This window comes from Betta splendens, chromosome 8 (assembly GCF_900634795.4).
Source record: "Betta splendens chromosome 8, fBetSpl5.4, whole genome shotgun sequence".
In the NCBI taxonomy this organism is placed as follows: domain Eukaryota; kingdom Metazoa; phylum Chordata; class Actinopteri; order Anabantiformes; family Osphronemidae; genus Betta; species Betta splendens.
Window position 1 is genome coordinate 5324489 of NC_040888.2, and position 27432 is coordinate 5351920.

General features: G+C 51.4%; 2 protein-coding genes across 4 annotated transcripts in view; one reads left to right on the forward strand and one right to left on the reverse strand.

Moving 5' to 3' along the window:
- Positions 1-1434: 1434 nt before the first annotated feature.
- Positions 1435-18750, forward strand: glis2b (GLIS family zinc finger 2b). The gene is made up of 7 exons (XM_029159495.3): positions 1435-2429; positions 13230-13428; positions 13502-13632; positions 14338-14493; positions 14571-14704; positions 14787-14905; positions 14992-18750. Exons 2-7 carry the CDS (start codon positions 13251-13253, stop codon positions 15732-15734), a joined length of 1461 nt encoding a protein of 486 aa, XP_029015328.1. The 5' UTR covers positions 1435-2429; positions 13230-13250; the 3' UTR covers positions 15735-18750.
- The window catches only part of LOC114860703 (mitochondrial import inner membrane translocase subunit TIM16-like), a 71111-nt gene continuing 62428 nt past the window's right edge, over positions 18750-27432 (reverse strand). The window contains exons 10-31 of one of the 3 annotated variants that reach the window (XM_029159488.2): positions 26841-26895; positions 26590-26647; positions 26353-26498; positions 26164-26262; positions 25977-26081; positions 25738-25897; positions 25493-25668; positions 25309-25417; positions 25133-25219; positions 24902-25044; positions 24656-24760; positions 24407-24492; positions 24159-24300; positions 23994-24083; positions 23751-23867; positions 23500-23635; positions 23279-23370; positions 23076-23162; positions 20880-20964; positions 20427-20563; positions 20064-20129; positions 18750-19746 (exon numbers count right to left, since the gene is read on the reverse strand). In XM_029159488.2, coding sequence (XP_029015321.1) covers positions 19657-19746; positions 20064-20129; positions 20427-20563; positions 20880-20964; positions 23076-23162; positions 23279-23370; positions 23500-23635; positions 23751-23867; positions 23994-24083; positions 24159-24300; positions 24407-24492; positions 24656-24760; positions 24902-25044; positions 25133-25219; positions 25309-25417; positions 25493-25668; positions 25738-25897; positions 25977-26081; positions 26164-26262; positions 26353-26498; positions 26590-26647; positions 26841-26895 — 2371 coding nt within the window. In that variant the 3' untranslated portion in view covers positions 18750-19656. Of the gene's footprint in view, positions 19747-20063; positions 20130-20426; positions 20564-20879; positions 20965-21383; positions 21540-21721; positions 22962-23075; positions 23163-23278; positions 23371-23499; positions 23636-23750; positions 23868-23993; positions 24084-24158; positions 24301-24406; positions 24493-24655; positions 24761-24901; positions 25045-25132; positions 25220-25308; positions 25418-25492; positions 25669-25737; positions 25898-25976; positions 26082-26163; positions 26263-26352; positions 26499-26589; positions 26648-26840; positions 26896-27432 lie in introns of those variants that run through there. The other 2 variants (XM_029159486.2, XM_029159487.3) reach the window with 2 other exon arrangements.

Below are 27432 nucleotides of genomic sequence, written 5' to 3' on the forward strand. Positions count from 1 at the left end.
GCATCCATAACTCAAATCTGTGCGCTCATACAAAGGCACCGCCAAAGCCCACAGACCGACAGAACAGTAAATATAGAGCGGGGCTACTATAGGGGCGGAAACAGCAACAGCTGCTCTGAGGCAACAACAGATCAGCTGACGCGCTGGCAGAGCTGCACAGCAACAGCGCACGGGGGACAGACTGCTGGCTGACGCGACGCGGCTCGACGGCGTGCGTGCGTGCGTGCGTGTGCGGCACCATCTTGGATGTAGTGGGGGAAAAATGACAATAATCCAGATAAATGGAGAAAGAGACGCACGTTAGCCTTAGTCAGACGAGACGTCGACTTTAGTGGAGTACGATCGTTTGGTGTATATAAACATCACTGTTCAATCTGATGCGATATAAATTATATTTAGTATATTCTACATCTAAAAACACGCAGTCTGTGTTCTTTGTTGTTTTTGTTAATTTAAAATTTGTTTTATTGATTAATATCATATAAGCTCCGGGGTAATTCAGTCTCCCAGGCTACTTAACGCCCCCCAGCGGTGATATGTTGGAACGGTAAGTTAGAACAATACCAGGCAGAAGTTTGCATCCCATCTTCAGACACGTCGGACGGCGCAGGGGGGGGGGGTCGACAGAAGGAAACCACGTAACAACACAACAGCCGAGAGACTGCTGCAAAACACACACAAAAAACATGAAACCATGATGCCATGTGGAAAACAGTGAAATCACTTCTACTGGAGCTGTGGTCCAGACACAGTGGGTTCATCTTTTTAAGAACAAGAGTTTATCATAAAACCACTAAATATCACTATACTTGACAAAGCAATACTATAATTTCCATTGTTTGCAGGTGTATGCTGGTATGGTGATAAACATCATTATTTTAGGAACCAACATGACCATTTAAAAATAAAATAAATGGATTTAAAGCTATATGCTTAATATTTCCAGGGATTATGCCTATATTATAATTACATAAATATAACATCTGTACCCTTGTACCGTAATTACCATAAGAGCCTGCACGATTTGAAGAGAAACATTTCCACGAGAAACGACACAGTCACACTGACTCCAGTGGGCATGACAGACTGTGTACTTCAGAGTAATACAAGGACATAATTAGTTATTTGGCCTCGTGGAATTTAAGCCAAACCCAGAGGCACAAAATGGAATGATGCAAAAATTTTGGTTCTGAATCTGGAATAACGATTACTGTAAAAGCAACTGGTAAGATGCTGAAATAAACACGAGGCCGGTGCATATTATTGTTAATCAACGTTCAGTGGTAATGAAATTCATTGCACTCTTTAAACTAAAGTTTTAGGATAAAAAGCAGCATTTTAATCTCTGCAGTAATGCAGAAATAGAGGAGACGACACCTGTTGGGCTGCGTGTTTATTCAGTGACAGCTTGTGAACACAGAGGTGGTGGGCAGCAATCGGCGACACTTTCAGGAGGAACGACGGTGAAACCGGCGCGCATTAACGCGAGCCTGTCGACGGAGGGGCGCGGGGAGCTCCAGATGGCCGCGAGGACGCGGAGAGAGAGGGGAGGAAGCGCTTGGAGCGGAGCCGGGGACTGCCCACGGTGGAGGGGCGGAGCGGTAAGCATGCGCTGAGCTGGCAGACTCTGGGCTGGTCCTGACGGGCTGGCTGGGCTCCGGGCGGCTGTCTGCGCGCTTCAGACGCTCGTGGGGGACACTACCATCCGCACGCAGCGTCTCCTCGCGTGTTTGGAGGCAGGAAGCGCCGCGAGAGGGACGCGGGGGGAGCCGCGCGCGCTCGGATATTGGACTCTACCCCACATCCCGCCAACCCGCCCTGTCCACCCTACCCACGACTCGGTGCCAGCCCTCCGGTCTGAACCGCCCTCCCACCTCCCCCACGAGAGCCGCGACCACCCACAGGACACCCCCACTTGACCAGCGTCGCGATTGAGCGATGCGCTTTGAATTCAGGAAGGAGTCGTCCGTGCGTTTCTGACAACACCACCAGCTCCTCGTTCGCGAAGGCTCCGGATCTGGGTGTTTACACTTTTTGACGGGTTTCCAGTGGCATGATACCACGAGGCACACACCAGCCCACGACAACAGACACGGCCGTCATTCCTCACCTTAGTCTTTATTTAAACAACAAGCTGTCAAGACGCTGCGTTTCGCCTATGCTGTATTTTTCCATGCTTAGAAATAATCCTGACAATGGTCTGGGAGCGGACCGCCTCTCCAGACACCTAGTGGTATTTTTTCAGGACGTGTCAGCTCCTTTTCTCGTTTTTTTTTTTTTTTTTAACGAAGTGACGGCGACAAATTGACGAGGAGTCACTCGACGCCGACGCCGTTCAGCCGCAGGACTTGTGCGCGCGAAGTTTGCACCGGGAGCGAGCGACCGAGCCGGAGACATCTCGGCCAAATCCACGGCGTTCTCCCTTGAAGGTAAGCCGGGAGCGAGCGTGCCGCGCGTGCCAGCCGCGCGTATTGTGCCCGTTGTCATGTGCGTCCGCGTCGGCCGGAGCGCGCTGCGCCAATGGTGCAGATTTGCGCGAGTTCAACCGGGGTGGTGACCTATTTTCACACTCTCCAGCGGTGCGGCGCCGACATCCTGCAGCCTGGACCCCGTGCGCCGTGTCGCTCGAGGCCGGTGGCGGCAGACGTGTCTCTGCCGGCGTGTGCCTTTACGCAGACACAGTGTCATCACCTGCATCCGCGTGAGAGCCACCTTCCCCCCCCCCTGTAAAAAACCAAAAAGCCAACACCCCCTCCTCAACAGGGAGAGGGTTTTTTTTAGAACACTATCACAAATCCTGGCCTATATACAGCGGGGGAATGCATCACAGCTCAGCCAGCTGTTGTGCAAGATGCAGACTTGTACTGATGTCTGATGTGTCACAACATCTGATAACGAGTTCAACGTCTACGGCCGTCACTCACCCGGTGATGGGTAAATAACAAGGTGCCCGAGCTGAGGCTGCAGGTAACCAGCCGAGCCCTCATCATCCTCACCTGTGCCACTATAAAGTGCCCTCTTCTTTTCCCGTGGTCCCGATAAATACATGTTTGGCATAGTTGTGGTTCTTATCCAAATACCTGTTTAATTGTGAGTAAGGTTTGTGATTTCCGTTAAGGGCTTAGTTGAGGGAAAGCATGTAGTGCGGGGTTAAAGGCTGAGCGCAGGCAGGGGCCCACATAAAGAGCTATTTTTCTCCAATTAAGCAATTCCACTGTCCCTAAGCCTAATTGTGTGCACACTGGGACTGGGTAAGGGATGGACCTTCTCCCCATTGGCTGCCTCCCATGGGCCCATTGTTCCAGAAGATGCCAGGGGGAAAAGAGCCCAGCTCTGCCAAGGCAAACCTAACAAGCCCCGAGCTGGAGCGCAATAAGGCCTGATCATTAAAAACCATCCGGGCTCAATTCACATCGAGGCGCGCTCAGGGGGCTGCGGTTGCATTTCACATCAGAATGGGACGATTGTGCACTCGCAAGGTGATTGTGAGGCAGTGAGGAAGTCCACTATACTAAGGATACGCCGCGTGACAGATACTGTCACACTGATCATGCGGCTGGAGGATGTGTGGCCCGGACCCACTGGAACCGGAGGAGGAGGAGGCCTCCGTTCCAGGCCCCGGGCCATTTAATCCATAAGCCCTCTCTGAACTGTGAGCACAGGTGCTCCTCGCATCCACCGCGAGCTCGCAGCCACACTGTTTATCCAATCAGCCGATGATCAGTTCGGCCGCAGGTCAAAAACAGAGGCGCGTATCTCCAGCATCGGGTCATTTAGGCAACTCTCGCCTCCTGCGCTGCGCTTTGGTCTCCGTTCAGAGAAGGCTCAGGTCCACCGTGAAGCCAGATGCAGACAGCTGCTCGGAGGCCTCCCCCAGACTCGTGGTTTCACACCAACTGGCTCCATCCACTGCAAAGAGCACACCGGTTGAGCCGCCATGAGTGCTTTCCACAATAGCATTGCATGGGTGCGGTTGTGGACCCTTTTGGGGATTCTTCTCGCCTCCTCCACAGCTGCATGACATCATACCTTTGAGGTCCCAAGCTGCGAGGGAAAAGGTGGACCCTAAAAGCATCTTCCTGCGTCAGAGGATAACCACGAGGCACGCGGCGGAACCCACCGCGCACTTGGGCTCCGTGACATAAAGAGGAGCACGTTCAGCGGATGGAGCCAGGGGCCGACGTAAGCGGCGCAGGCATCGTAAGAGTGTCTGAATTAATATCACAGCGGGGCTCCGCGGCTGCCGGGGATTACGGCCCCGCTGAAAGGCAACTCAGCAGCAGGGGAGGGCGGATTACAGTGGCCAGTGAATGAGGCACAGTCAAAACAAGGCACCTGATGCACACTCGCTGTTGTCTTGACGGGGATAAAAGCCTTTTCGATTCCCACGGCGGTCACGTCCCCTCTGTCGCCTGCGACGGCAATTAATAGATTATTATCCTCAAAATGCTAGTCAGATTGGAAGGCAGTAGGATGCTACACAAAGTACCCCCTTCTGTTGGTGTACGGCATGTTTGTGATGTGTTTAATGGATTTGCACTCTCTAGCTCCTGAACCTTTTTAAGCTTCCACTGAGAATGAGTAGAGGAGCAGCTTGGGCGAGGACGTGGGTCATGGCAGTGCAACGCTCCGATTTGGAGAAAGATTCTTTTTAATCCCACAGGATGTGAAGTCTGTTTCATAATGAGTCGAAATGTTTGATGCCTCTCGTCATCTTTTCTTGTGGCCCGTTGACATAGGTTAGCTATTGGCATCCTGGAGCCGCTGGTGGCTCTGTGGTCTATCGGCGGATATCACACAGGGGATATGCGCCGTGAGCGGACTCCTGGACCCGTGGGTTAAGAACAGACAAAGCGGATGCGGGCCTTTACTCACGCTGACTCGCAAACGGAAGGAGCGCGGCGCATACCGGCTCGCGGGCCTCGCATTTTTCTGCGGTTAAACTGTAACCACTAATCACCTCGCGGCCTCACTGTTTCCTCCTGGAGCAGACCATTCCTGAATCCCCAGGGTGGGCTGTGACGGCACCCCCGGGGGGGGTCACCTGAGTGGGAGCGCTGGACTCCCGCTCTCTCCTCGAGGAGCTGAGGAGTTTAAGGGTCAGATCCTCTCGCGCTAGTCTGCTGGCCTGCATTTCCAAAATAAACACAGACGACTCAGCGCCTCGCTCCGGCTAGCCCACCCTACCCCTGCTCTCTGCGCAACGCTCCCTCACGCCAAAGCTCCACCATGGGAGATTCAGACAAGGCACAGACCAGGTCTGGGGCAGGGCACATCTGACAGAAGTGTAAAGGAGCTAGCAGAGTCTGCTTGGAGGGAGTAGAGTCCATTTTAGGTCGCTTTCCGGCACGTACTTAATATTTAACTTGTATATGATAGTAGAAGTGGATCTGCCTGGAGCCTTTCATCTGGGAGCTCGGTTCAGGGAGCAGTGAGTGAGTCCGGGATGGGAGACGTGAGGGTGCTTTTGAGCGAGGCTGCTGAGGTGTTACTCAAATAATGCTCTCAAGTCTGGGCCTGGCTCTGCGTCTGGGCATATCCAGTCCTGTCCGCTAGCTTCCAGACTTTGCCCCCTTCACCCCCTCCTCCCTCCTCCATCCCTGAACTCTCCTCCTTTGCTCTTCAACTTCTGTTCCCTCTCTCTCTCCCGCTTGTCCCTCCCTCCCTCGCATTTTTTGTCTCCCACTTTCCACAAGCCCCCAGCTTCACGGGCGACGGGTACATTATATAAGACGTTCCCCATCGCATACATGTAGTGAACGAGTGAGGGGAGGGGCGGTGTCTGGCCTGTGAGTGTTTACCTTCTCTGTGGTGTTGTGCACATGTTGCCAGCACTAATTCACATCACATGTACCAAGGATGTTTTTTTACTTACGAGGGAGCCTTATGTAATTTGGAGTTGCAGTTTGTAAAACTGAAGACGATGCCTCGCTTTTCAAAAGTTGCAATAATTGACTTTGAGTGGCCATCTTGAATAGAACCCAGCCCTTCTGCCTCCTCTTCTGCATCCAATTGCTCTAAGTGCTCTTGCTCTTGTTTGCTCAGATCTCAATAAACGGTGTTGTCAGTCACTGTGGGCTCGGCTGTTCCTCCATTGATTCTGAGTGTCAGCAGTGATTTAAGACAGAAGGGCGTTTAGGAGCACGAATATCGCTTTGACCTTCACCGCTAATTGTTGGGCTCGCTCCGTCCAAGGCTGCAGACGAGCTAGACGCTGTTTGTCAGCCATCGCTGTTCAGTGGGCCTTGTTGTGCCAAGAGAAGTCTCCCGATGTTATCTTCGACAGATTATACAATCTGTTTAGTTTAGTTGGACTGCGTTTTCCAGCATTATGGACGACCCTGTCCGTCGCCGTCCCGCTCGCTCTCCATCTGTGCCTTCTGCATCTGCTCTTGTTACTTCGGACGTAGCTGCAGGGGATGAAAGCTGAAGGGTGGAGCCTGTCGCTGAGTTCTGCCTGTGGTGGTGACCTCGCCTGTCGGGGGGGGGGGGGTGTCACCCCTCGCGTGAGGCCGAGCGCCCCGGCGTGGACCAAGCACCAGCCTGGTGTGTACATATGCAAGATGGCTGGAGCTGCGGTGTAGCAGACAGTACGGGAGGGCACACCCAAGTATAAAGACGCGGGGGCTGCTTGGTTTGACTGCTGCTGTGCCCCCCCCCCCATTCAAACACACATACATCACGTCATTTCGTCCGCTAATTGCTCTCTGCTGTTTTGTATTTCTCTATTTCCTGTTTTCATCCCCTTTTCCACATGCTTTGGTTTGGAAGCTGAGCCCCTTCCCTGCTCCTACTCTCTGCACATAACCCCCCCCCCCCCCCCCCCCCCCCTTCCCCATTCAGTGTGGCCACCGTATACATGTACTGTAGATGTCTCTCTGCTCAAAGCGGCAGCGACGTTTCCTCGCCGCCGCCCCGCACCTTTCCCCCAGCCTCCCGCAGGCCGCGTTGCATAAAGCTGCCTTCGGGATCATATTACTCTGCCTATTGAAGAAGCCTCGCTTCCCATGAGTTCACCCCGTGCCGCTGGCTGCCTGGGTTGCAGGCGTGCGGGGTGGCTGGGGTCAGGGTACGGCGGAGAGAGGGGTTTGTTTCTCATGCGTGTGGTGCCATAATATCCCCGTCCAGGAAATGACTGTGAGACAGGCGCACCCCTCCCAAAGCTGGAGCGGTACCACGGCGCTCTGAACCGGGCTGAACTCGGCGCTGTGCAGTAATGCGTCCGTACGGCTGGACCGCCGGCCTGTTTATTTGTGCCTGTGTTTATTTGATCCCTCGAAGTCGCTGGACGGACAGACCACACCAGCAGCTGGGCCTGAAGGAGCTGCTGCTTATGGATTGATCTTCGGGGTTCGGGTGTTTTTTAAAGATCCAGATGCTATCGCTTTGCATACCTAACCTGACCTTGTGCTCATTGCTGCTGCCTTTAGGGGAGCTCTGCCAAAACAGCAAACTGGAGACGATTGGCTTTTAATGTTCCCTTTGCCTGCGTCCCCAGCGCGAAAAGATGCCCACCGCCCTCATCGCTCGCCAATGCGACGACGCTGGCCATCTCCTGCATTTCACACAGCACATCTAGCTGTTAGAATCAAGCTAATGCTGGTGTGAGTCAGCTGGAACGACAGTTTAGTGTGGGAGTAGCAAAGAGCCGTCACTTCCGAAACACAGTCTGCGTCCAGCAGCCCCAGCAAAACAGACACAGCTGGTTAGTGGGCTGACCGGGACGCTGCGCTGTTTGATTAGTAATTCAAAAATTCCGTCAGTTTACCTGTTTACCTGTAAAACCAACTCAGCCCAAACTGTAAAACCAAGCTGTTAACTTTGTTTTTTCTCTCGTTTATGACCCACCAGTTTGTTGAGCCTCAGACTGTTTTTCCTCTTCCATTGGCTTCGTTTCTCCCTTTCTTTCTCCCTCCCCCCTCGCCTCCCCCGCCTCCCTACCTCCCTTCTTTCCTCTCCTGTTGCTTTCCCACTGAGCGCTGTGCGGCGACGCCCCTGCTTGGCTGGCAGGACGACTCCAGACCCTGTGATTGCGCGCGGGAGCCGGAGGATTGCATCACTGCCCGTGGAGAGAGGCTACGGGATGGGGCTGAGAGGGGGGACGGTGGGAGAAAGAGAGAGAGAGAGGGGGAGAAAAGTTATGAGAGGGTGTGATGAAAAAAAGAGGAGGGGGAGAGTGATATAGGCCAAGGAGGTGGAGGAGAGGGAGATCACACAAATGCTTGTTTATGCGGATTTCAAAGCAAAAATGACACATGAGTTAAGGTTTGGCGGCGGGTGGAGTGTGTGTGTGTGTGTGTGTGTGTGTGTGTGTGTGTGTGTGTGTGTGTGTGTGTGTGTGTGTGTGTGTGTGAGGGGGGGGCGCCTGGGCGGGGACGTCGATTAAATCTCCTGAGCTCAAACACTCTCCTCCTCCCAGCTCTTTGATGGCTGCAGCCTCCTGCTGCGTTCGCTCGCCCTCCGTCCGCTTATGAGGCCGCTCCTCGGGCGAACGCCGCAACGACGTTATTGCAGCGCCGCTCGGCCGCTCCGGAGCCGGCGGTGCGGTCGCGTGAAGCGCTCCGGGGGGGAGCTCTGCGGCCGCTGATTGCCGTCCTCGCAGATCGCAATTGTTGTAGTTAATCAAAAGCGCATGTGGCCCATCGGGCTCGGCGCCGCGGTGGGTGGGAGCCTCGGAACACATGTTCCCACACGTGGAGGCTCGGCCGCGTACTTCTCATGTCACACAGCAGCTACCGAGAGCCTGATGAATGAACCGGGTCGGGAAAAGCGTTCCGAGCCTGGTGCCGGCGCACGGCGGCCCGCGGGTGCTCGCGGTTCTGAGGTTTTGGTGATTGTGTGGGACGCTTCGGCCTCACAGCGGGACCGGTCCCGGGTCCGGCCAGGTTCTGGAGCCTCGGACAGGCTCCAGAACCCTCCCTCATGAGCAGAACCAGTAACTACAGCACAGCCGACCACCAGCGGTCGGAACCAATCACCAGCTACTGTTCCGAGCGTCCGCGGCGTTCACGCTGAACCGCGGAGCCGTGTTGCTTTAAAAGCGCGTGCGCTTCCTTTCTCATGTAGCAGTCGCCTTTGACAACAAACCGCAAGTGCGACCCGCCCTCCTCATTCGGTGCCTCCCTCCCTCCTGGCACCTTCCCTCCCTCCCTGCCCTCCGCCTGGAATTCCTCAGCGTCTGAAAGCTCTGGCTGGAGGCCATCAGTAGCTCGCTGAGAAGCTTCCTGTTGCACTCGCTCCCTCCCACTCTCCATCCACTCCTCCATTTTTTCTCCTTCTCTCGCTCGTCGTCTACACTTGGATTCTCCCCTACGTTATTCTCAATTGTGCATGGAAATGTGCAAAATTAAGTTGGTTTTTACTGGTTTTTACTTGCAGAAGTAGTGGTAAAGTGTATGAATGCACGTGTGGCTCTGTCTCTGCACTGAAGCTCTGTGGCCCCAACGACTGTCTTGTTCTTCAGCCCTTCCCCAGCGGCTCCATGCCACTATTACATAATCCTGCGTACGATCCTCTGTGTCGTTTACAACCGGGGGAACGGGGACGGTGGGGAGTGGGTGTTGACAGTGGGAGAAAATTCTTCTTTAAAAATTAACTTGAAAAAAGGAATAATTTGGAAATGAAATTCCTGCGAAGACACGGATGCGGGCAGCAGATGAGATGGGGCATGTGGCGAAAAAAAAAACAAACTGAAAGAGGAAGTGAGGAAGAGAAAAATAAAAGCAAAGAATAGAGGGATGAAGAGAGAGAGCACGAATGAGAGGCCCAGAAGAGGAGGTGTAAGGAGTGGAAACTGAGGTTTCCTGTTTGAGGAGGCGGCTAGTAGAGGAGGACAGGGTCGAAAAAATCCCTCTGCGGTGTGTGTGTGTGTGTGTGTGTGTGTGTGTGTGTGTGTGTGTGTGTGTGTGTGTGTGTGTGTGTGTGTGTGTGTGTGTGTGTGTGTGAGGGTGGAGGACTGTGGCTTGTGCGTGTCAGTGGAGGTGGGGTCATTTCTTACCTCAAGAAACGTCCCAGAGCTAATGAAAGTGACCATGTTTGGTTCTGTTTTTTGGTTCTCAGTGTAATGAATCATCATATAATATCATGTCATGTCTGTATATTAAGTGGGTATTAACCTGTATTAGTCAGTACCAGACGCCTCCTCGGCCCCACATCCGTTGAGTGTGTGAATATGACCAAAACACGCCAGCTTTGCTTTTTCCCCCTCGGCTTCATTTGCAGACGTAGATCCCAAATGTCAGGGGTCAGGGGTCATTCGGCCCCCTTTGACCCGCTCCTTCCCACCTGGCGGATGGAGAAACCGGCGGGTCCAGACACGACCCACACAGCAACACAAGCTGAAGCACCCGTGGACTCGTGGAGCCTGACTGGCACTAAAACCACAACTTATTGACAACTCTGCTTTAATACACTGTGTATTAGCACCATCGGGACTCACTAATTTCAGAGTTTCCACAGCCTGAATCTGATACAGGATTGAATCAAAACAACCACTGCAGGAATTGCAACCTCCTGTGTGTTGAATTTTATTGCAGCACATTTGTTTTGCGTTTCAAAACCAAATGTTCAAACTTCCACAAACACACCGGCCAGTGCTTGTTAACAGCTGCCTTTTCCCACCGCGTCCTCTCTCTCTCTCTGAGACTTCAGTGTGTGAGAATAGAGGAACAAAAAGCAGCGAGTGCCCCGGGGAGAGATGGCTTACCTCCTACAGACCACCTCCCAGGGTCGCAGCGGGAGGGAGATTAGGTTACACTCAACCTCGGAGGGGGTCGTGTGAAATGTGTGGAGCCAGACGCACGCTGGCGCTGTGAAACTATCGCGGCGAGCGAAATGCGGCACGGCCCGATGCGCTGCAGCGCCACGGAGTTCGACCTCGCTGCTTTCACAGCCTCTCGTGCTTTTCATTGGCTGCCACTTTCAACGCGAGCCCTCGTCCACAGATTTCCTCTGATCAGCTCGGCCGGAGCGGGGTCAAAGGTCAACGCTGATCCACGTTAGCCTAGCCTCAATGCCTGGAGGTGCTGAAACACGTAGCCTTCCTTTGACCCGGTGCCCCCCCCCACCCCCCCCACACTACCTCACCCATATGTCAACTCCTGCCTCCGACACACCCTTCGCCCCCAAACAGGCACGACCGAGCTTCATCAAAGTGGGATTTGGGAAGGGGAATAGGCACAAGCCTCTCTTTCAGGACTTCTCTTCCTCCGCCGCTTCCTCCTCCTCACCGTGGCCCCCTCGGTCGTCCCTCCCCTCCTCTCGCTCTCTCTCCCGCTCAGCTGCTGGAGCCTGTGTTTACTCTGCTAGCGAGGGAGGCGAGGGCCCGGGGAACGGGACAATGCAGCCTTTCAGAGAGTCCGTCGACCCCACGGCTGAGCGAGGAAGTCTGCATGGGGGCCAGCCATCACCCCTTCCCCAAACTTCACAGCCACCCGACACTGGGTTTTACACGCACACATGCATATCTCAGTGGCGATCGCACAAACACACAACCTCACACTCCGGCTTTCTCTGTATCATTCATTCTCTCAGTTGGCCTTTGGCCCTGTCTCGCATTTCCCACAAACCCCCTCTCAGTGAACGTGGCTGCTCCGACGCTGTAAGATTTGATCCTGCAGCTCTGGTCCAAGATCCACACACACTGAGTCATTTCCCAGTCAGTCCCTGCAGTTTCTCCTCTAAGAACTAATCAGCAGGGTGGGCTGAGGTGAGATACGTCAGTGGGGACGGATTCACCAGGAGCTGTGCTTGTCGGCTCTGCTGAGATCACATTAGTGTGGCACAGACTGCGCTGGGTGCAGGGGGTGGTCCACATTCAGGATCTGCCGGGGTCTCGGAAGTGGGGCAGAATTCCCAATGAATTTGTCATGAAATTCAAAGCATCAGTGAGAATTCACAGCAGTTTTAACCTTCACCTTTATCGCGTGTGGCTGCGGAGGCTGCACTGCGAGGACAGGACGACGCCAACAATATGCTTTATTATGCAGAGAAAAGAACACATGACATAGGACTGACTTGCTTGCTCACGAGTGGGGAGCGCGACGCTACAGATTGGATCAGCCTTATGGAGGTGTAGTAGCGGTTTGCGTGTCGAGCAGCTGCGTGGGCAGACCCTCGTGGTGCCTCTGTCCAGAGCAGCAGCCAGATGTGGCGTCGACCACGTCTTTCTGAATGACGATGACTCTAAAGCAACTGCCGGTAACTCCTGCGTTATCATTGCACAATCAACCTGGAAGCAGTTTGTGTGAAATCTTTAACACTTGACAGATTGTGTTCTGCTCCTGTGGGTCGTGTGGGTCGTGCGCTCGTCACTGCTTCGTAATCAGATGACGAGCAAAGGTCACTTATCCTGTGATGTTTCTTGATGTGCGTGTGAGATATGTGAGTTAAAATACAGACATCACTGGTGTGTGCGTGCGTGTGCATGTGCGCGTGCGTGCGTGTGTGAACCCGGTGACCTGTTTGCTCTTCTCACGAGGCCCCCAAGTGCGTGTCGACATGTTTGCAGGCAAGCAGTTGAAACTACTAATGTAAAACAGTGTGTTCCTGAATGTGTAGAGAATAGACACATTTATTTAGAGTCGCGTTAAAAGGATTTTGCTCCATCGGGAGTTGTTCTTGCCGCGTCCTGGATCGTTCACTCTCCGGTGGAACGTGGCGATGCCAAGTCAGTCCATTGGTTGAGAAACCAAAAATGACAGCTAGACGAAGCATCCTGCCCACAAGCCTCCGGCTGGGTCCAGAGGTCAGGCTGGTTAGATGGAGGGGGGGTGGGGGTGGGGGGGGTGGGGGGGGGGGGGGTGGGGGGTGCAGCTGGACTTGGAGACCTCGGGGGGTTGCCGGTGCATCTTAAAGGCTCATGCAGGGGTTTAAAGGTGCACGCTGCGGGGAGGGGGTGGCGGTGTGGTGCGACAGGGTGCAAAGGCCAGTAACTGTCCAGGGGAGGGGGTGAGGGGGGGCTGGCTGTGAGGGTGACCATCTGGATTGGATTGTAGACATTCCTCATGAAGACTGTGTGAGTAAAGGTCAGCGTGGAAAAAAAGCCCGGGGTCACTAAGAGCTCCACACGTGTGTTTTTCTTTGGCTTAGCCGGTGTTTCGCTTTACGACTGCGGTCGGTTTACCGTTGTCGGGGAGTGGGTCGGACCCGGTGGGATTGTGGTATGTCAGATGTGTGTTTTCTGCCTCACGTTGGAATGTCACATTTCTGATGGAGCCCCGTCTGTGCAGGCGGGAGGTCGGCGGGTCGTCATGCTGTCCCTGGACGAGCCTCTGGACCTCAAGCTGCCTCGACGGGCCAACGGGCGGGACCGGGGGGTCCGCGCGCCCTCCTTCCCCCCGCTGCACCCCAGGCGCGCCCGCCTGCTGCGCATGACGGACGACGGCACCGCGGTGATAGAGCCGGCCTCGCCGGGCTGCCCGCGCACAGGTAGGACCCGCGCCGCCGCCAGCACGAGCGCCGCTCCGCTAGCACATCTGCTGTAACCTGTGGCTGTTGCCAGGCGCTCCGGTGGGCCCCGGGGACCGGACAGGCACCCCCACCCCTCCTGCAGTGGACCTGAGCATGTCGCCATGCTCCCGCCACACGCCCAGCTCTCCAGAAACCACCAACGGCAGTTATGTCCCCTCAGGGGTGAGTTTTAGAGGACAGACTCATCATAAGGGAATGAGAGGGGGGGGGGGGCTTCTATCAAACACCTCTTGTCTGCTCAACAAGTGCTTCTGTCTGTCAGACATCCACTGACTGGCCCCACTGGCATGATGTGAGGTCGCGTGTGTCTACATGTATAATCGGATTTCAGTAAAGGTCCAGCCACGCAGACCTCACGCCGGCTAATTCAATACTCTCCCAATTGAATTGAGACATATTAGCTGGGACTGTTCAGCCGCCCCCCCGTCCAACAGTCCAACAATCCACCAATCCACCATGTACCTTTCCACAGTGGGTGCACATTGGCCTGACACACACACACACACACACACACACACCCTCTCTTCTCGTGGATGAGCAGCTGCACATGCTCACCCTCACATGTCCCCTACAGCATCTCACAGAGCCGCACATACTTTTGCATGCAGAGGCAGAGCTCAGTGCAGGGAGTCGCTGCCTTTTCATGAATATTGTCGCATACTGTACACATTTCTCACACGGCGAGATTTGCGATCATTTGCACGCTGGTTTTCTCCTTGAAGAGGTTCTATAGGAAGCAGCAGGTGACGGATGAATATCAGTAGATCTTTAATCACTTCTTCAGGCCTCTAACTGGTTTTGTTAATGAGAGACGAATCCAACTGGAGCCCGAATGGATCCATTCATATCTTTTTCTTTGTTCATCAGAATTCTCACATCTCACAGGCCTTCCAGTTTTTTGTGCCAATCGGAGCTGGGGCGGGACTTCACCTCCCGTCCTCCATGTTTATTGGCAAGACGGGTGACAAGCGAGCGTCCCCAGAGCTGTCGGCAGACGAACAACTGGCCTGCCGCTGGAAGAAGGTGAGTAAAGTGTGAGTGAAAGTAGCTGCCTGTCGTCAGAGCAACAGATTAACGGCCTCAACGCTCCCCTCCCTCAGTGCCATCTGCTCTTTGACTCCTTGCAAGACCTAGTGGACCACGTGAACGACTTCCACGTCAAGCCTGAAAAGGATTGTGGGTACTGCTGCCACTGGGAGGGCTGTGCTCGCAAAGGGAGGGGCTTCAACGCCAGGTGAGGACATTGAACCGCTGCATGTAAATAATGAGGGGAAATTGAAAGCCAAGCTGCTCTTCAGACCCTGATTTGTCTGTAGGTACAAGATGCTCATCCACATCCGCACTCACACTAACGAGAAGCCCCACCGGTGTCCGACCTGCAACAAGAGCTTCTCACGGCTGGAGAACCTCAAGATACACAACCGCTCACACACGGGTAGGGTGGTGGTTAGACCTTCATGAACTTTATATTTAAGACTTATCTGTAATGAGTCATCAACAAGGCTTCATCTTTTCCTGCAGGTGAGAAGCCCTACATTTGTCCTTACGAGGGCTGCAACAAGCGCTACTCCAACTCCAGCGACCGCTTCAAGCACACGCGCACTCACTACGTGGACAAGCCCTACTACTGCAAAATGGTGGGCTGCCTGAAGCGCTACACAGACCCCAGCTCCCTCCGCAAGCACATCAAAGCCCACGGTCACTTCGTGGCCCAGGAGCCGGGCACCGCGGGGGGCGTGGGCTCCCTGCTGAAGGGAAGCCAGAGCGGAGGGCTGGTTAGTGGAGCGGGGAAAGACCCAGAGCTGTCCTACGTGAGTGGTGCCCACATCATCATCCCAGGGGCGGCAGCCGCTCTCCTGGGGGGCCACGCTCTGCAGGGCCTGGGCGGTGCCCTGCCCCTGTCCCCCATCAGTCCCCGGCCCCTGGACCTCAGCACGCTGGGCTGCCCCAACTCCCCGCCCGGCAGCCTGGGAGGTGCGCCCATCCTCTCCTTCAACGGCCCCCCGCTGTGCTTGGCCAAGTCGCCCCTGCTCTCCCCGGCGTTCCCCTCTTCGGCCCTGGGCCTGCCCATGGTGCCCGTGCTGGGGTCCGCGTCGGAGCGCAGGGCCCCGAGCCAGCAGGGGAAGAAGGCCCGGGCGGAGGAGGCGGAGAGCGAGGTGACTGGAGGAGTCCTGAACCTCTCCACGGGAGGCTCCCACGACCCCCTGTCCTGGGTGGTCATCCCCCCAGGCACCGTGGTGCTCAAGCCAGCTGTGGTCAACTGACACGCGCACACTCACACATTCCAGAAGAGCTCAGGGGGTTGGGTGGGGTGGGGGGGCGACACAGAGAGGGTACGATCAGCCATAGACAATGTGGACGAATCACAATCAAATAAAGCCAATATCGGAGCTATAACGCTGCACCTCATCAGAACGAAGAGTTCAACGCAGGCCTGTTTCATTGTTGGGAACCCAGGGGGTCTGAGAGCCCTGTTCAGGAACATGTGTGTTTGGTGTGTCAACTTATCTTCTACTCATTCCTGTTTGCTGGTTCTGTGACCGTGGCCCATAAACGTGACCTCTGAGGTCTTAGAAAGGTTCCGATTTATCGATTAGGTATTTATGCCTGTACTTGATTGACGCTTCCATCTCAGCAGTGAGACAGACACAGCGTGAAGCTGAGCGACGCGCTCGGCGGAGCAAAGCCTCCCCCAGTTATGACCTATTTTTCACAGGCGTGTGATGAATATGATTCAGACGAGCTTGCCATACCAAAGCAAGTAAACTCAAACGCTCTTGGATCCGTGCAGGAAACGCTGCACGTTCAGGTCTGAGACAGTTGAACTGAACGTAGACTCGATAGAGGGACCTGGTTAAAGAATCGAAACCTCAACACTGCTGCTAACCGCTTCCCCGGTGCAACGCCCACTGGGAGAGAGCACTTTTGACAATCTGTCCCCGGGTCGGGGAGGGTAACACGACCCAGCCTAGTCCACCACAGACAAGGGGCTTTTAGGACACAGAGCGAACTGAGGACTTAACACAGACAAGTGGTGTTCTATCACCTGACAATGACCAATCATCACTTCCTCTTTTTACACAAGCGGACTGAGCACTGGTGTGTCTGGCGCCCCCCTCTGGCCGGACGCCGTCTGTGCACCACCCCGCTCAGCATTTACAGAACTAGCACTGTTTCACTCCTGGATTGTCCAGCTGCTTTCCCGTAATCGAATCAGCGCAGCCAGTTTTGTGCATGAAAGAGCCACTGTGCTGAACAACACTAGTGTCTTGTGTCTTTTTCCGAAAGTCGCCCGGCACAAAACCAGCTGTGAGAAACAGGTGGCCGTCCAGCGGAGGTTTAGGTTCTGAACGAGCTCGGGCTGATGTGTTGTGCAGCTACCTGGAGAGGGTGAAGTGGGACGTGTGCGTGGGGTCGATACACACTATGCCACGTACAGCCGGACTCACTAGGAAGCCACACTATTGTAAACTGCCTCATCTTATTCTGTCCAAAGGGGCGAGAAAGACTCAACCTGTTACTGCAGAGCCCTGAAATCCAGTTTGTGTCAGGATGGTTTTCTCTGCGTGCGAGGTCCTTCCAGGTGCATCACTTGGTGCGAACGCATGTGTCATGTCGACCGGCTTCTCCTCAGAGGAGCAGAAGAGGATCCTCACCACACAGGAACATTCCCCCAAGGGACAGACACTCAATCCTCTGTCGCTCCCTCCACCATCTGTTACATTGGTGGTTTTCATTTTCCATCGCTCAGTCTTAAAAAATATTCAGTCATAGCTATTTTATATGTTTGTCTTTTTTTCTGTTTTTTTTCGCTGTTGTTCAGACGAGACATTTTTTCTGATGTTGAATTTGCGGCTGCTCTGCTTCCTGCTGCTGACAGCGAGTCTGTTGAGGGGTTGAAGACGAGGAGAGACTCATCTTGATGAGTAATTCTTAAATTGATTTGAACTTGAACACAATTTTACTTCCTAGTCAGGTTAGTAGGGAGGCTCATATTCACATTCATGGTCCCCTGAGGATGACTTAAGGATTCTTTTACTAGGTACAACTGCGGATCCATGTTAAAGCGGCTCCTGGTGGTGCCTCAGAGCGTTAGCCTGGCTCTGCACTGTTTGTGTTGTTCTTATGAAATGCTAAATAAGGTTGCCTGTTTAAATCACCGTGTGTGAAGGTGATAACATTACCAGCGCACTTCCTAGAGGGTTCAGGCTTAACACGGCTAGAGCCACGTCTCAAGGCAAATTGTCTAGGGGGTTGAGGCTTATGTAAACTCTGCTCCCTTTGTTCTGTGCTTTTAATTCCCTCCAAGCGAAGCAAGAGGAGAAGAGAAATAATTTCTGATTATGAAATGGTGGTCAGCGCCTGGGAGAAAGTGGGAGTAAACGGATGGGCTGAGTGAATAAATGAATGAACAGTGGCTAGTGAGCGATGAGGGCAGGGGCTGTGTGCCAGCAGAGCATAGCAGCGCTGTGCAGCCGTCCTCCATCTGGCCACCTACCCTGCAAACGGCCCTGCTCTGAAGTCGCTGGCTGTGCTGTGCCCAGCGCGGCACCAGCCTGCAGGAAACTAGGCCACTGAACTCTGCCTGCCCTCTGGGATTTTTCTTTTTTTTATTTAATAGATTAAACACGGAAGCTGCCCCCCACCTCCAAACTTTTCGCCGTAGACAGTGAGACAGAGACACCACCAATGTGCATTCACAGGAAACAAAAGCAAATATAATCCTCTGTGTATTATAAGCTGTGTGACAGGTTCAAGCGGCTTCACCGCACAGAGCAGCTGTGCGCCGCTGTATGCGACCATCAGCCTGTTACTAAACCCACCACCACAGCGGCTTGTCTCTGCCTTTAGGTACAATCTCTAGCTGTGAGTGGACAATCCTGGACTGTGATGTCATCAGCGACAGGTGTTAAGTGGGCTAGACATGGTTTCCGTGGCAACAGTAAAAAACCCTGAGATGCAGCATCTCTCCTCCTCCTCCTCCTCTCTGTCTGTCTGTCTCTCCTCTGCTGCTTGAAGCTAAGGGGGGAGAGAAAGAGAGAGACTCAGCACTCAGCACAGCAGAAAGAAATAATACGACACAGATCCTCCAAGGGTCCACATCTCTTGAATATTAAATAAGCTCTATGATCCATTAACCCTTTGAGCTCAGTCTGTAACTGCACTTTTGTTCCCCTCATAGCATGTGTACATACAGGGATGCCTCCATGTGTTTTCTGCATCATTGTATGAGTATTATTCATTAGTTGTTTTTTTTTTTTTTGGGGGGGGGGGGGGGGGGGGGGGGGGGGTTGGTGGACCAAGAATAATTGTACAAATGATCCTCACTGGCTAAAATGTTCTAAGTCTTATTGTTCGGACACTATAAAGCGGTACTTGCTCCTGGTGTTTTTAAAGTAAACCTCACTAGATGAATCAGAAACGGAACAGAAAACCAGGGCATAAAATTGTGCTCTCCAGCCAGGTCAGTGTCATGTAAAGGGGTGCCATTGACTGAAGTGCCACAGTGTTGCACAAAGGGTTCATGATAAGACTAAGGCCCTGCCAGGCCTGTTCCAAGTTTTTTCTTTGCACATTTGTGAGATATTATGTCAGTATTTTATTTTTTTTCCAAGTGCCTTTTTATTATAGGTAAAAATATAGAAGTTATACATTATATGAAAAAAGGATTATATGAAATTATATTTTTTCCTGGCATCATGTTCTGTCGTTGAACATGCAGAATTTTAGAGTTGTAAAAGTCTCCAATTGGTACAACATAGCGGTGTTCTCCTGTTTTAGAGGAATTTTATTACGATATTGATAATATTGTCAATGAAAAGAAAAATGTTTAATAAAGTTGCATTTGATACTTGTGTGTCCATCTGTGCTATAAATTTGCAGTGAAGATAAACATTACAAAAATACATATACCTATATCATTTACACAACATTTCACACTTTACCTCAACAGGATGCAGAAAAACAAGCTGATGAAAATGCAGAAATCCCTAATTTCTTTTATTACAAACCACAACTAAATCTTACATAAATATGGTAATTCTTCCGAGTCATTTGTGCTTCTATGTTTAACAATGACACCTAAAAAGACGCCAAGGTCACATCCAGAAAAAAAGAAGGACTTTATTAGGTTATAATTTACAGAGGAGGGGAAGAGGAAATATAGGATGAGCAGCAATTCATAGATCATGTTTGAGTATTCTTCCCAGTCTGCTGCTCTTGATCCTGTGACTGAATACTTAGTTCCTCATCCAGGCGCTCTTTAGCTCGCACTACCTAAAAACAGACAAAAAACATACTGTAGTAACACAACCAAATCACACTGCAGTTCACTTAGAACAATAGATCAGGCAGTGGAAAAACAGTAGCAGTTTCTTTGGGGAGCACACGGTCAAAGGCGTTCATTCTTCCACAAACTCAGAAGTAAAAAACAGTAACACACACAAAAAGACAAAAGATTGTTACGAAAAAAAAAAGTATCAGTGTTGTGTGTAAATCTAATGCTTACATCATTACAGCCCCACACTGATACACATTTAACAATGTGAATAAATAATACTTGACAATACTGTAATAACATATCAATTACTTACTTTTGATTGTAGATAAAATGAACCACCCACTGACTTGTCATTGACTTTAAAAAGGTGCTCGTAATTCTGGAAGAAAGAAGCTGGTGTTAGTACTTGATCTTAAAATAAAATGAAGCAGCACTCCTGCAGAATCATGAACTTTATGATCAGACAAACAGCTATTTTATAACTTAATGTAATAATGTACAACTACACCACCCGTTAAGTACAACTACATCTATAACTACAACAAATAGATTCTACGTGTGGGAATTTTAAATGCAATGCACTTGTGTTATTTAATTAAAGCTGCTCTCTTAACTCTCTTGTCTGTGTTTTCTAATGCTCTTATGCACCAACAGCAGAAACAGTCTACAACTATACCTTCTGAATCTCCTCGGGGCTGAGCTTGGAGATGTTGAGGATCTGCTGCGCCTCTTGCAGGGTCATCCCAGTGATGCTGGAGGCTGCGGCCGATTGCTGACCCGGACGACTCCTGGCCCGCGCTGCAGCTTGACTTGCTGCGAAGAGGAGACCACAGCACAGACAATGATTACCACCAACTAAACTAAGCAACCAAAATTTTTATTAGCTATTTGATTGTGATGTATGACACTAGTACAGGGGTGTTCAACCCTGGTCGAGAGCCACTGTCTTGCTGGTTTTCCAACGCTCTCCTACCTGGTTCAGGTGTGTCAGCTTTCTGCCGATTGACTGAAAACACCTGATCATGGTGATCACTATTAGCTGGGACAGGAAGTGTTGGAAAACCACCGGGACAGTGGCTCTTGAGGACCAGGGTTGAACCTCACTCCACTATTAAGTCTCTGAGTTTACCTGCATATTCTTGTTGTAAAGCACGTGCAAACGCTCGTCCCACCACCTGAGCCCCCATAACAATAATCTGCGCAAGATATTTAGCCTGTAGCAAGAGAAACGCACCGTCACAATACAAAACATAGAAGCAACATATCCACGTCATACTATCTACTGTCAGTGCTACACAAATATGAGCAGCTTTATAATTTAAAAGAAACATAGTACCACGTTACACATTTATTGTTGTTGTAAGTAACGTCATATCTTTTCTGCCATGACACCAGCACCGTTCGGGGCCGGTCTACTTATATATTCACAAACTTATACTTTGATACATGTGCTCGTCTAAAATATTAATTAAATGTCCATTGGTACAGGTTGCTACAGCCTTATTTTACTGAATGAGACACACACGTCTCGTGCTAATGCTAATGCTAAATAACGTCACACCCCCCAACTACTTATTAACGCTAACGACGCCAATGAAAAGTCACAAACGATTAGAACTAAATGTATTCTTACCATGTTATAATATTATACGGACGGTGTGTGTCTGCTGTTTTCACACATGTAACTACACCATCGAAGGTTATGAAGAGGTCAAAGTTCAAGGAAGCAACAACGACCAATTTCAAGATGGTTCTAGTGCAAAGAGACGTTCGTAACCGTGACACCTACTGGCGGGGAAGACTAACTGCAGTTTTATTTATTACATGTTATTTTACCACCTACTATAATATAATTATTGAGTTCTTAGTTTGTACACAAAAAACAAGATTTCTTAAAACATGTTATCAGTCAGCTAATATATTTCAGTCAGAAACAACACAATAGTACTGAATAGCAGCCTTTGCTAACAATAGGTTCAAAATGTGTTTATTGCAAGACAAGATAGAAAAAAATCCACACACCATCGCTTACAGTAAGACAAACATTTTCGTATTGTAAAAAGGGAAGATCTTTTGTTTAACACAATGGAAGGCAAGTGAATCCAGTCTCAATATTACAAAGTATGGCATTTGAGAATAACAAACATATACAGTACTAATCATAAACACTTACACCTGTACAACATGATGCTCGTGATTATTCATGACTGAATCTGTTGATTATTTCAGTTCATCAGAGGTTGTAAATTGTTGCCATAGCCCTAAATTAGAAATAATGGCTGCAATGTAAGGTATTAACACTGTTGTCTTATTATTAAATAAGTTCCAATCTGAAATGAGAGAAAAAATACCCAAAATGGCTGCTACCAAGACTAAGAATAAAGGTTCAGTTAAAAAAGAACGAAACAATCACCTTACAGATCTACATGATCACTGTTTATGGACCCGTAACCTCTAAATATACATAAAACTATTCCTCGATGGAAAAACAAATCAAATCTAACTGGCACAAAAACACCTTGAGTTAAAATTGCATTTTATTCCAACATTCAAAAAAAAACCAGAAGTGGTCGGAACGTGTTGAACGTTAAAAACTCCAGCTCATGGCCAAACATGAACACTGGTGACCCTGTTGCATTTGCATTGCAGGTTTGGCTGCTGAAGGCGTAAACGTGTTGCTGTTATTGTGTGTGTGTGCGTGTGTGTGTGTGTGTGTGTGTGTGTGTGTGTGTGTGTGTGTGTGTTTGTGTGTGTGTTTGTTACTAGGCCAAACAGGAAGACAAGCTTTAAAAAAACATACAGTAACATGCATGATAATCACTTGTTATTCATTAGTAATAGTTGTGCAACGTTAAAAGACACATTGTGAATGAGGGTAATTACATTATCTGACCCATAGAGGATGTTTTCTATATATGATCATCCTGACGTAATTTGAAGCCTATATAAACAGAAATTCAATCCCTGCACTCTAAAATGATCAACATCCAACATTAAGACATTTGATTTTCCACAAGCTAAGCAGTGATTGTGATGTTTACAGTACTGATATCAGGAAGTCTTCTAGTTATTGTTAGCACATCACTTTGCATAAGTTGTGCTTATTGGCTCAGATGATGTCCGGGTTGCAAGACAAAAGCCGAACTGATCTCTTCTCTATTGTTGGCACCATGACTGAACCAAAGGCAAATGGACATCCTTCCTAGTCATCCTGGGCGATAAAGAGGGCGCAGTTAGATTGTGCAGCATCCTATTCATTCCACGTCTCAGCATTAAATTGCACACAAGGATCATCCATGGGCTTATTTCCATCACATTCACTCACCCACTCTTCGTCGTCAACCCCCTCGAAGGACTCCTGTGGCAGTGGGTCGTCCATGTTCCCCAGTTTAGCCACCATGGCACTAAGCAGCTGGGTGACACGTTTTCCAAATAAAACAGGTTGATGTTATTCCAGCAAACACTTCATGTATAGGCAGACACGGTGCAGGACAAACACAGCTCTATGGTGCTGTAGTTTGTGCTCACCTCCTCTTTCTTCTGTTCATCCGTTTTCTCCTCCAGGTACACAGAGGAGGGCAGGTATTTCCTAACCGGAGCCTCTTTAGGGGCCTCACTCACTAAGACACAAAATACCACGAATGCCACACATCAGCAAGTGTCCAGTAAGAGCAGACGCACTGCAGAGGTAAGCGACTCTCCATGTACTGATTCACATGTATTAATCCTGGCCTGTCTGCCTACTGTACCTGGTGTCATGTCTTTAGGTTTCAGGCTGATCTTTTTATGTTTGCCATTAATGCCAGACAGCCAAGCAGAGGCCGTCAGCGCCGGCTCCCACCACACGGCGGTGTCTGTGTAGATGTCATCTTGGAAGAACTCTTTCTGGAAACCCAGAGGGGACAGAGACGAGGCAGTTACGCTGAGGGGTAGGTACTGTAAGTAGCAGGAGGGAAGCCTGCAGTACTGCAGTGTCCTCTAGGGGGTGCTGTCGCCTCACCTTCACCCGTGGCACGCGGAAGGCCACTGGCTCTATGGAAGCCTTGGTGAGCATCAGCCCCACAGCCACCTCTACGTCCCGCACGTTGCACTCTGTTTTGGGAAGGAAGACCAAGCCCTGCACACAGGAACGAATCCGAGGCGTCAGAGTTAGGTTATTAGAAGGAGAGACATGTCGTAAGCGAAGCGGCTCCAGGACTGCAATGTACTGACTTCAAGAAACAGAAGTGTTTGTGCCCGATACCTTATGTGGCTCAGGAGAATTAAAGCTGCTGCATTCAATGATGTACGGCTCTTCGGGCACCACCTCGTAAACGTGCACCCTGGTGTCGCCCTGGAAAACACACAAGGTTCTTTTTAGTTCAGGTGGAACTTTAACAAAACTAAACTTTGATTTTTACTCGCGTACTTTTCCAGTGAGGACGACCAGACTGGTGTCAGGGTCGTAAAACGGGATGAGAGTGGAGGGGGAGACGTCCACCTGAACGTTGGCCACAGCCCCAGAGGACAGGGAGTCCGCAGAGAACAGGTAGAGTCCTCGCTCGCTGCGACTGCGGGAGAACATGAGGAAGACGGTGCTTGTTCTATTTAGATCAAAGCTGCAACAGGAGGAAGATTTATGACACTCTGACAGTCGCTATTTGTCTTGTTTAGTACCTGTCAAAGCCCGACACCAACAGGTACTTGCCCCCACACACCCACACAACTCGAGCTCCTCTGGGGCCTTCAGGACCCGGACCCTCCTTTAAAAACAACAGCAAGTCATGACGCATTTACATTTTTTTTTGTCTCTACTTCCCTTCGTGTCACACAGACGTAGAGCTAGTTTCAACAGGGCACGTCAACACTTCGATCCCACATCTTATCCATTGTTATCCAGTGGGCCCGTTCCTCGGCTGGGCCTACCTGTACAGGTGCTGTGGACTGGCGAGGGTCGTAGATGCGAACCTTCCCGTCTTTGCACACTGTGGCCAGAAGCTTTCCATCTGGGCTCCACGCCATAGCAAAGATCTGAACACACACCGGCGACGAGGAGGACGAGGAGGATCACGTATAAAGCAAATGTTCCTTCATATCATAAACCATGATGCTAACTGTCTGTGCTGCTTCATATTTTTTGGTATAATCCAACATTTAATCCGAGTCACACACCTGGTCCTGGTGTCCAGTGAGGAGCATGACCTGGTCCCCGGTGTCCAGGTTCCACAGTCGAACCGTGAGGTCGTAGGACGACGATGCCAGGATGCCGCTGGCCAGAGGGTGGAACTTGATGGAGTAAATCTTCTCCGTGTGGCCTATGATGAGTCACAGCAGCTGTCAATTGACTCATGACATGACTTTTTTTTCATGACATATAACTCAACCCCGCTGGAGGATTCTTACCCTGCAGGATGAGCTCAGGCTCGGTCAGAGTCTCGGTCAGCCCTCCTTTAGGAACCTGCCACAGCCTGATCTTGGCGTCATCGCCGGCTAACGTGACATAAACGGAGACACCCGTCAATCTCGCCACTGACCCTCCACCTCCTGACAAGAACGCATGAAAGTGTGCATTCACTCACCCACAGCGAGACAGTGCGTGTTGAAGGGGTCCCATGAGAAGTCGGCCACGTTGACCGAGTTCTGGATGGTGGGCGTGGCTGTGTCCGGTAGCCGGCCAGGCTGAGAGCGCTAACGGCAAAAAGAGCGTCACTCACAGCTAAGTCAAAGGAACGAATATGCGCTGCACATCTACCACTACTGTACTTCAATGACTGCGATCTGGCCCCCGGAGATGGCGAGAGGCACCGCCACGCGCTCGCGGTTCACACAGAAGCCGTCGCACTCCCCCGGTGTGGTCAGGTTGAGGCCTCGCAGGTTGGTGACGTGTGTGTCGCGGTGCATCACCGCACCCTGGATGTGACGGAACTTGGAGGTCGGCCCTGGGTGAGGACACGTCAATCAAACAAGTGGCACCTCCACGGGGATTGTGAACAAGGACGGGCTCGTACCCAGGAGGCCCTGGATGGTCTTGGCCGCCTGGCTGGGACTGGGGCTGGGGGCGAAGCCTGAGGAGAGGCCAGAGGTGGAGGAGGGAGAGCGGGACGGGGCGGCGCTGCTGCTGGGAGTGCTCAGAGGACTGCTGGAGGTGGAGCAGCCACGGGTCACATCCTGGAGAATATTACAGCTGTAATATACATCATCACTGGTACCATAACCGATGGCTGTGCTGTAAAACGCCTCCTCCCACCTCCTTGCGCCCACCACCGGGCAACTCCTTCTTAGCAGGCGCCTGTTTTGCTGGTGCAGCGCTTGTTTTGGGCTGCTTGTCTGGGTGGAGGCTGACCTTCTCCACCTGAACGCAAGCAGAGCTGGCCGTCAGAGCCGCACCCGCTGGAGCGAGCGGACAAACCTGACGGCTGGTGGAGAAGCGGTACCTGCTTGTTGCCTCCCTGCCACCACTCTGCGGCAGACATGGCCGCAGCCGTGCCCACGGTGTCCGGGTACAGGTCGTCGTGGAACTCCTGGCCTGAGTGCTGGCACACACACACACACACACACACACACACAATTACAGCAGCAATGCATAGACGCATATGTACCCGCCTGCACAGACGCACGCGCACCTTGCGAGGGACGTGATAGCTGATCGGCACAACGCAGCTGTCCGTCAGCTGCAGCACGCGCATCACTTCGCAGCACATGACGTCCAGCGCCAGCTTGGGTACCATGGCAACCCCCCGCGTTGGGATGTCCGTCAGGCAGTGGCTCACTACGCGCACAGTACACAGGGAAACATCCAGGAAGAGGTCGGGGATGGAATGCGTGCAATGCGAACAGGCAGATAACCGACCAAGTCCTACCCTGAGTGAGGAACGGTTCAGCGGCAGAGACTTCAAAGCAGTCCACCACCGTGTCTCCCTGCGAGGAGGGGAGACCAGTAAATCACACTGAAACTTGATTTGATAGGAGATGAGTTCAGATAACACAAGGGACGTGAAATACGTCCTGCAGTAATGAAAGCTGACCTTTAAGGTATAAAACTAAAGCCACCGATGAGTTGGGCTGTAACTACATACGCCTTGAATGCGTTTGTCTCATGCAAGTGTCTCACCGTGCCAGCGAGGATGAGCAGACCGGTGTCTTCATCGAACAGGGGAATCAGCAACCTGAGAGCAAGAAGACACCAACATGACAGCGTGTTACTGTGAGAAGTTAAACCAGCGCACACACGTCCCAGGACCGGGCGAAGTTGTGCAAAGGCACCACTAGATGAAGCACTAGGCTCAGGTTTGGGGTCAAAGCAGTGATAAGGTCAGAGTGAGGCTCAACAGGCTGCAGCTTTAACAAAGCTCATATAAATAATGTTAAACCTTAACCTCTGTCAATAAACAGATGTAGCTTTTGTTTGTTTATTGTTTGAAAGGGTCATGTTTATGGTCTTTAATGTCTTATTTTCTTAGTAAACGCTGCAAAACATTGAAAAATAACATTAAGTGAGCTTTGTATTTAAGCAGCATTCGATTGTACAGTGGACTGACTGATGCGTGTGTCTGTTCCAGTCGCACAGGCAGGTACAGACACGTCACAGTCACCTGCCTCCTCTCATGATCTGCGCTAAGGAGATTGAAGGATAAGGAAACTGCATAATCCCTCCACACAATGGGGAGCCTACAGTTGGCTGCGGTGATGAAACGCAGCAGGAA

Excerpts from the sequence above, each read along its gene's own strand:
- glis2b (XM_029159495.3), top strand. The coding sequence starts at position 13,251 with ATGCTGTCCCTGGACGAGCCTCTGGACCTCAAGCTGCCTCGACGGGCC. Across the intron at positions 13,633-14,337 it reads GCAGTTATGTCCCCTCAGGG|AATTCTCACATCTCACAGGC; the intron begins GTGAGTTTTAGA and ends TTTGTTCATCAG. Across the intron at positions 14,705-14,786 it reads GGGAGGGGCTTCAACGCCAG|GTACAAGATGCTCATCCACA; the intron begins GTGAGGACATTG and ends ATTTGTCTGTAG.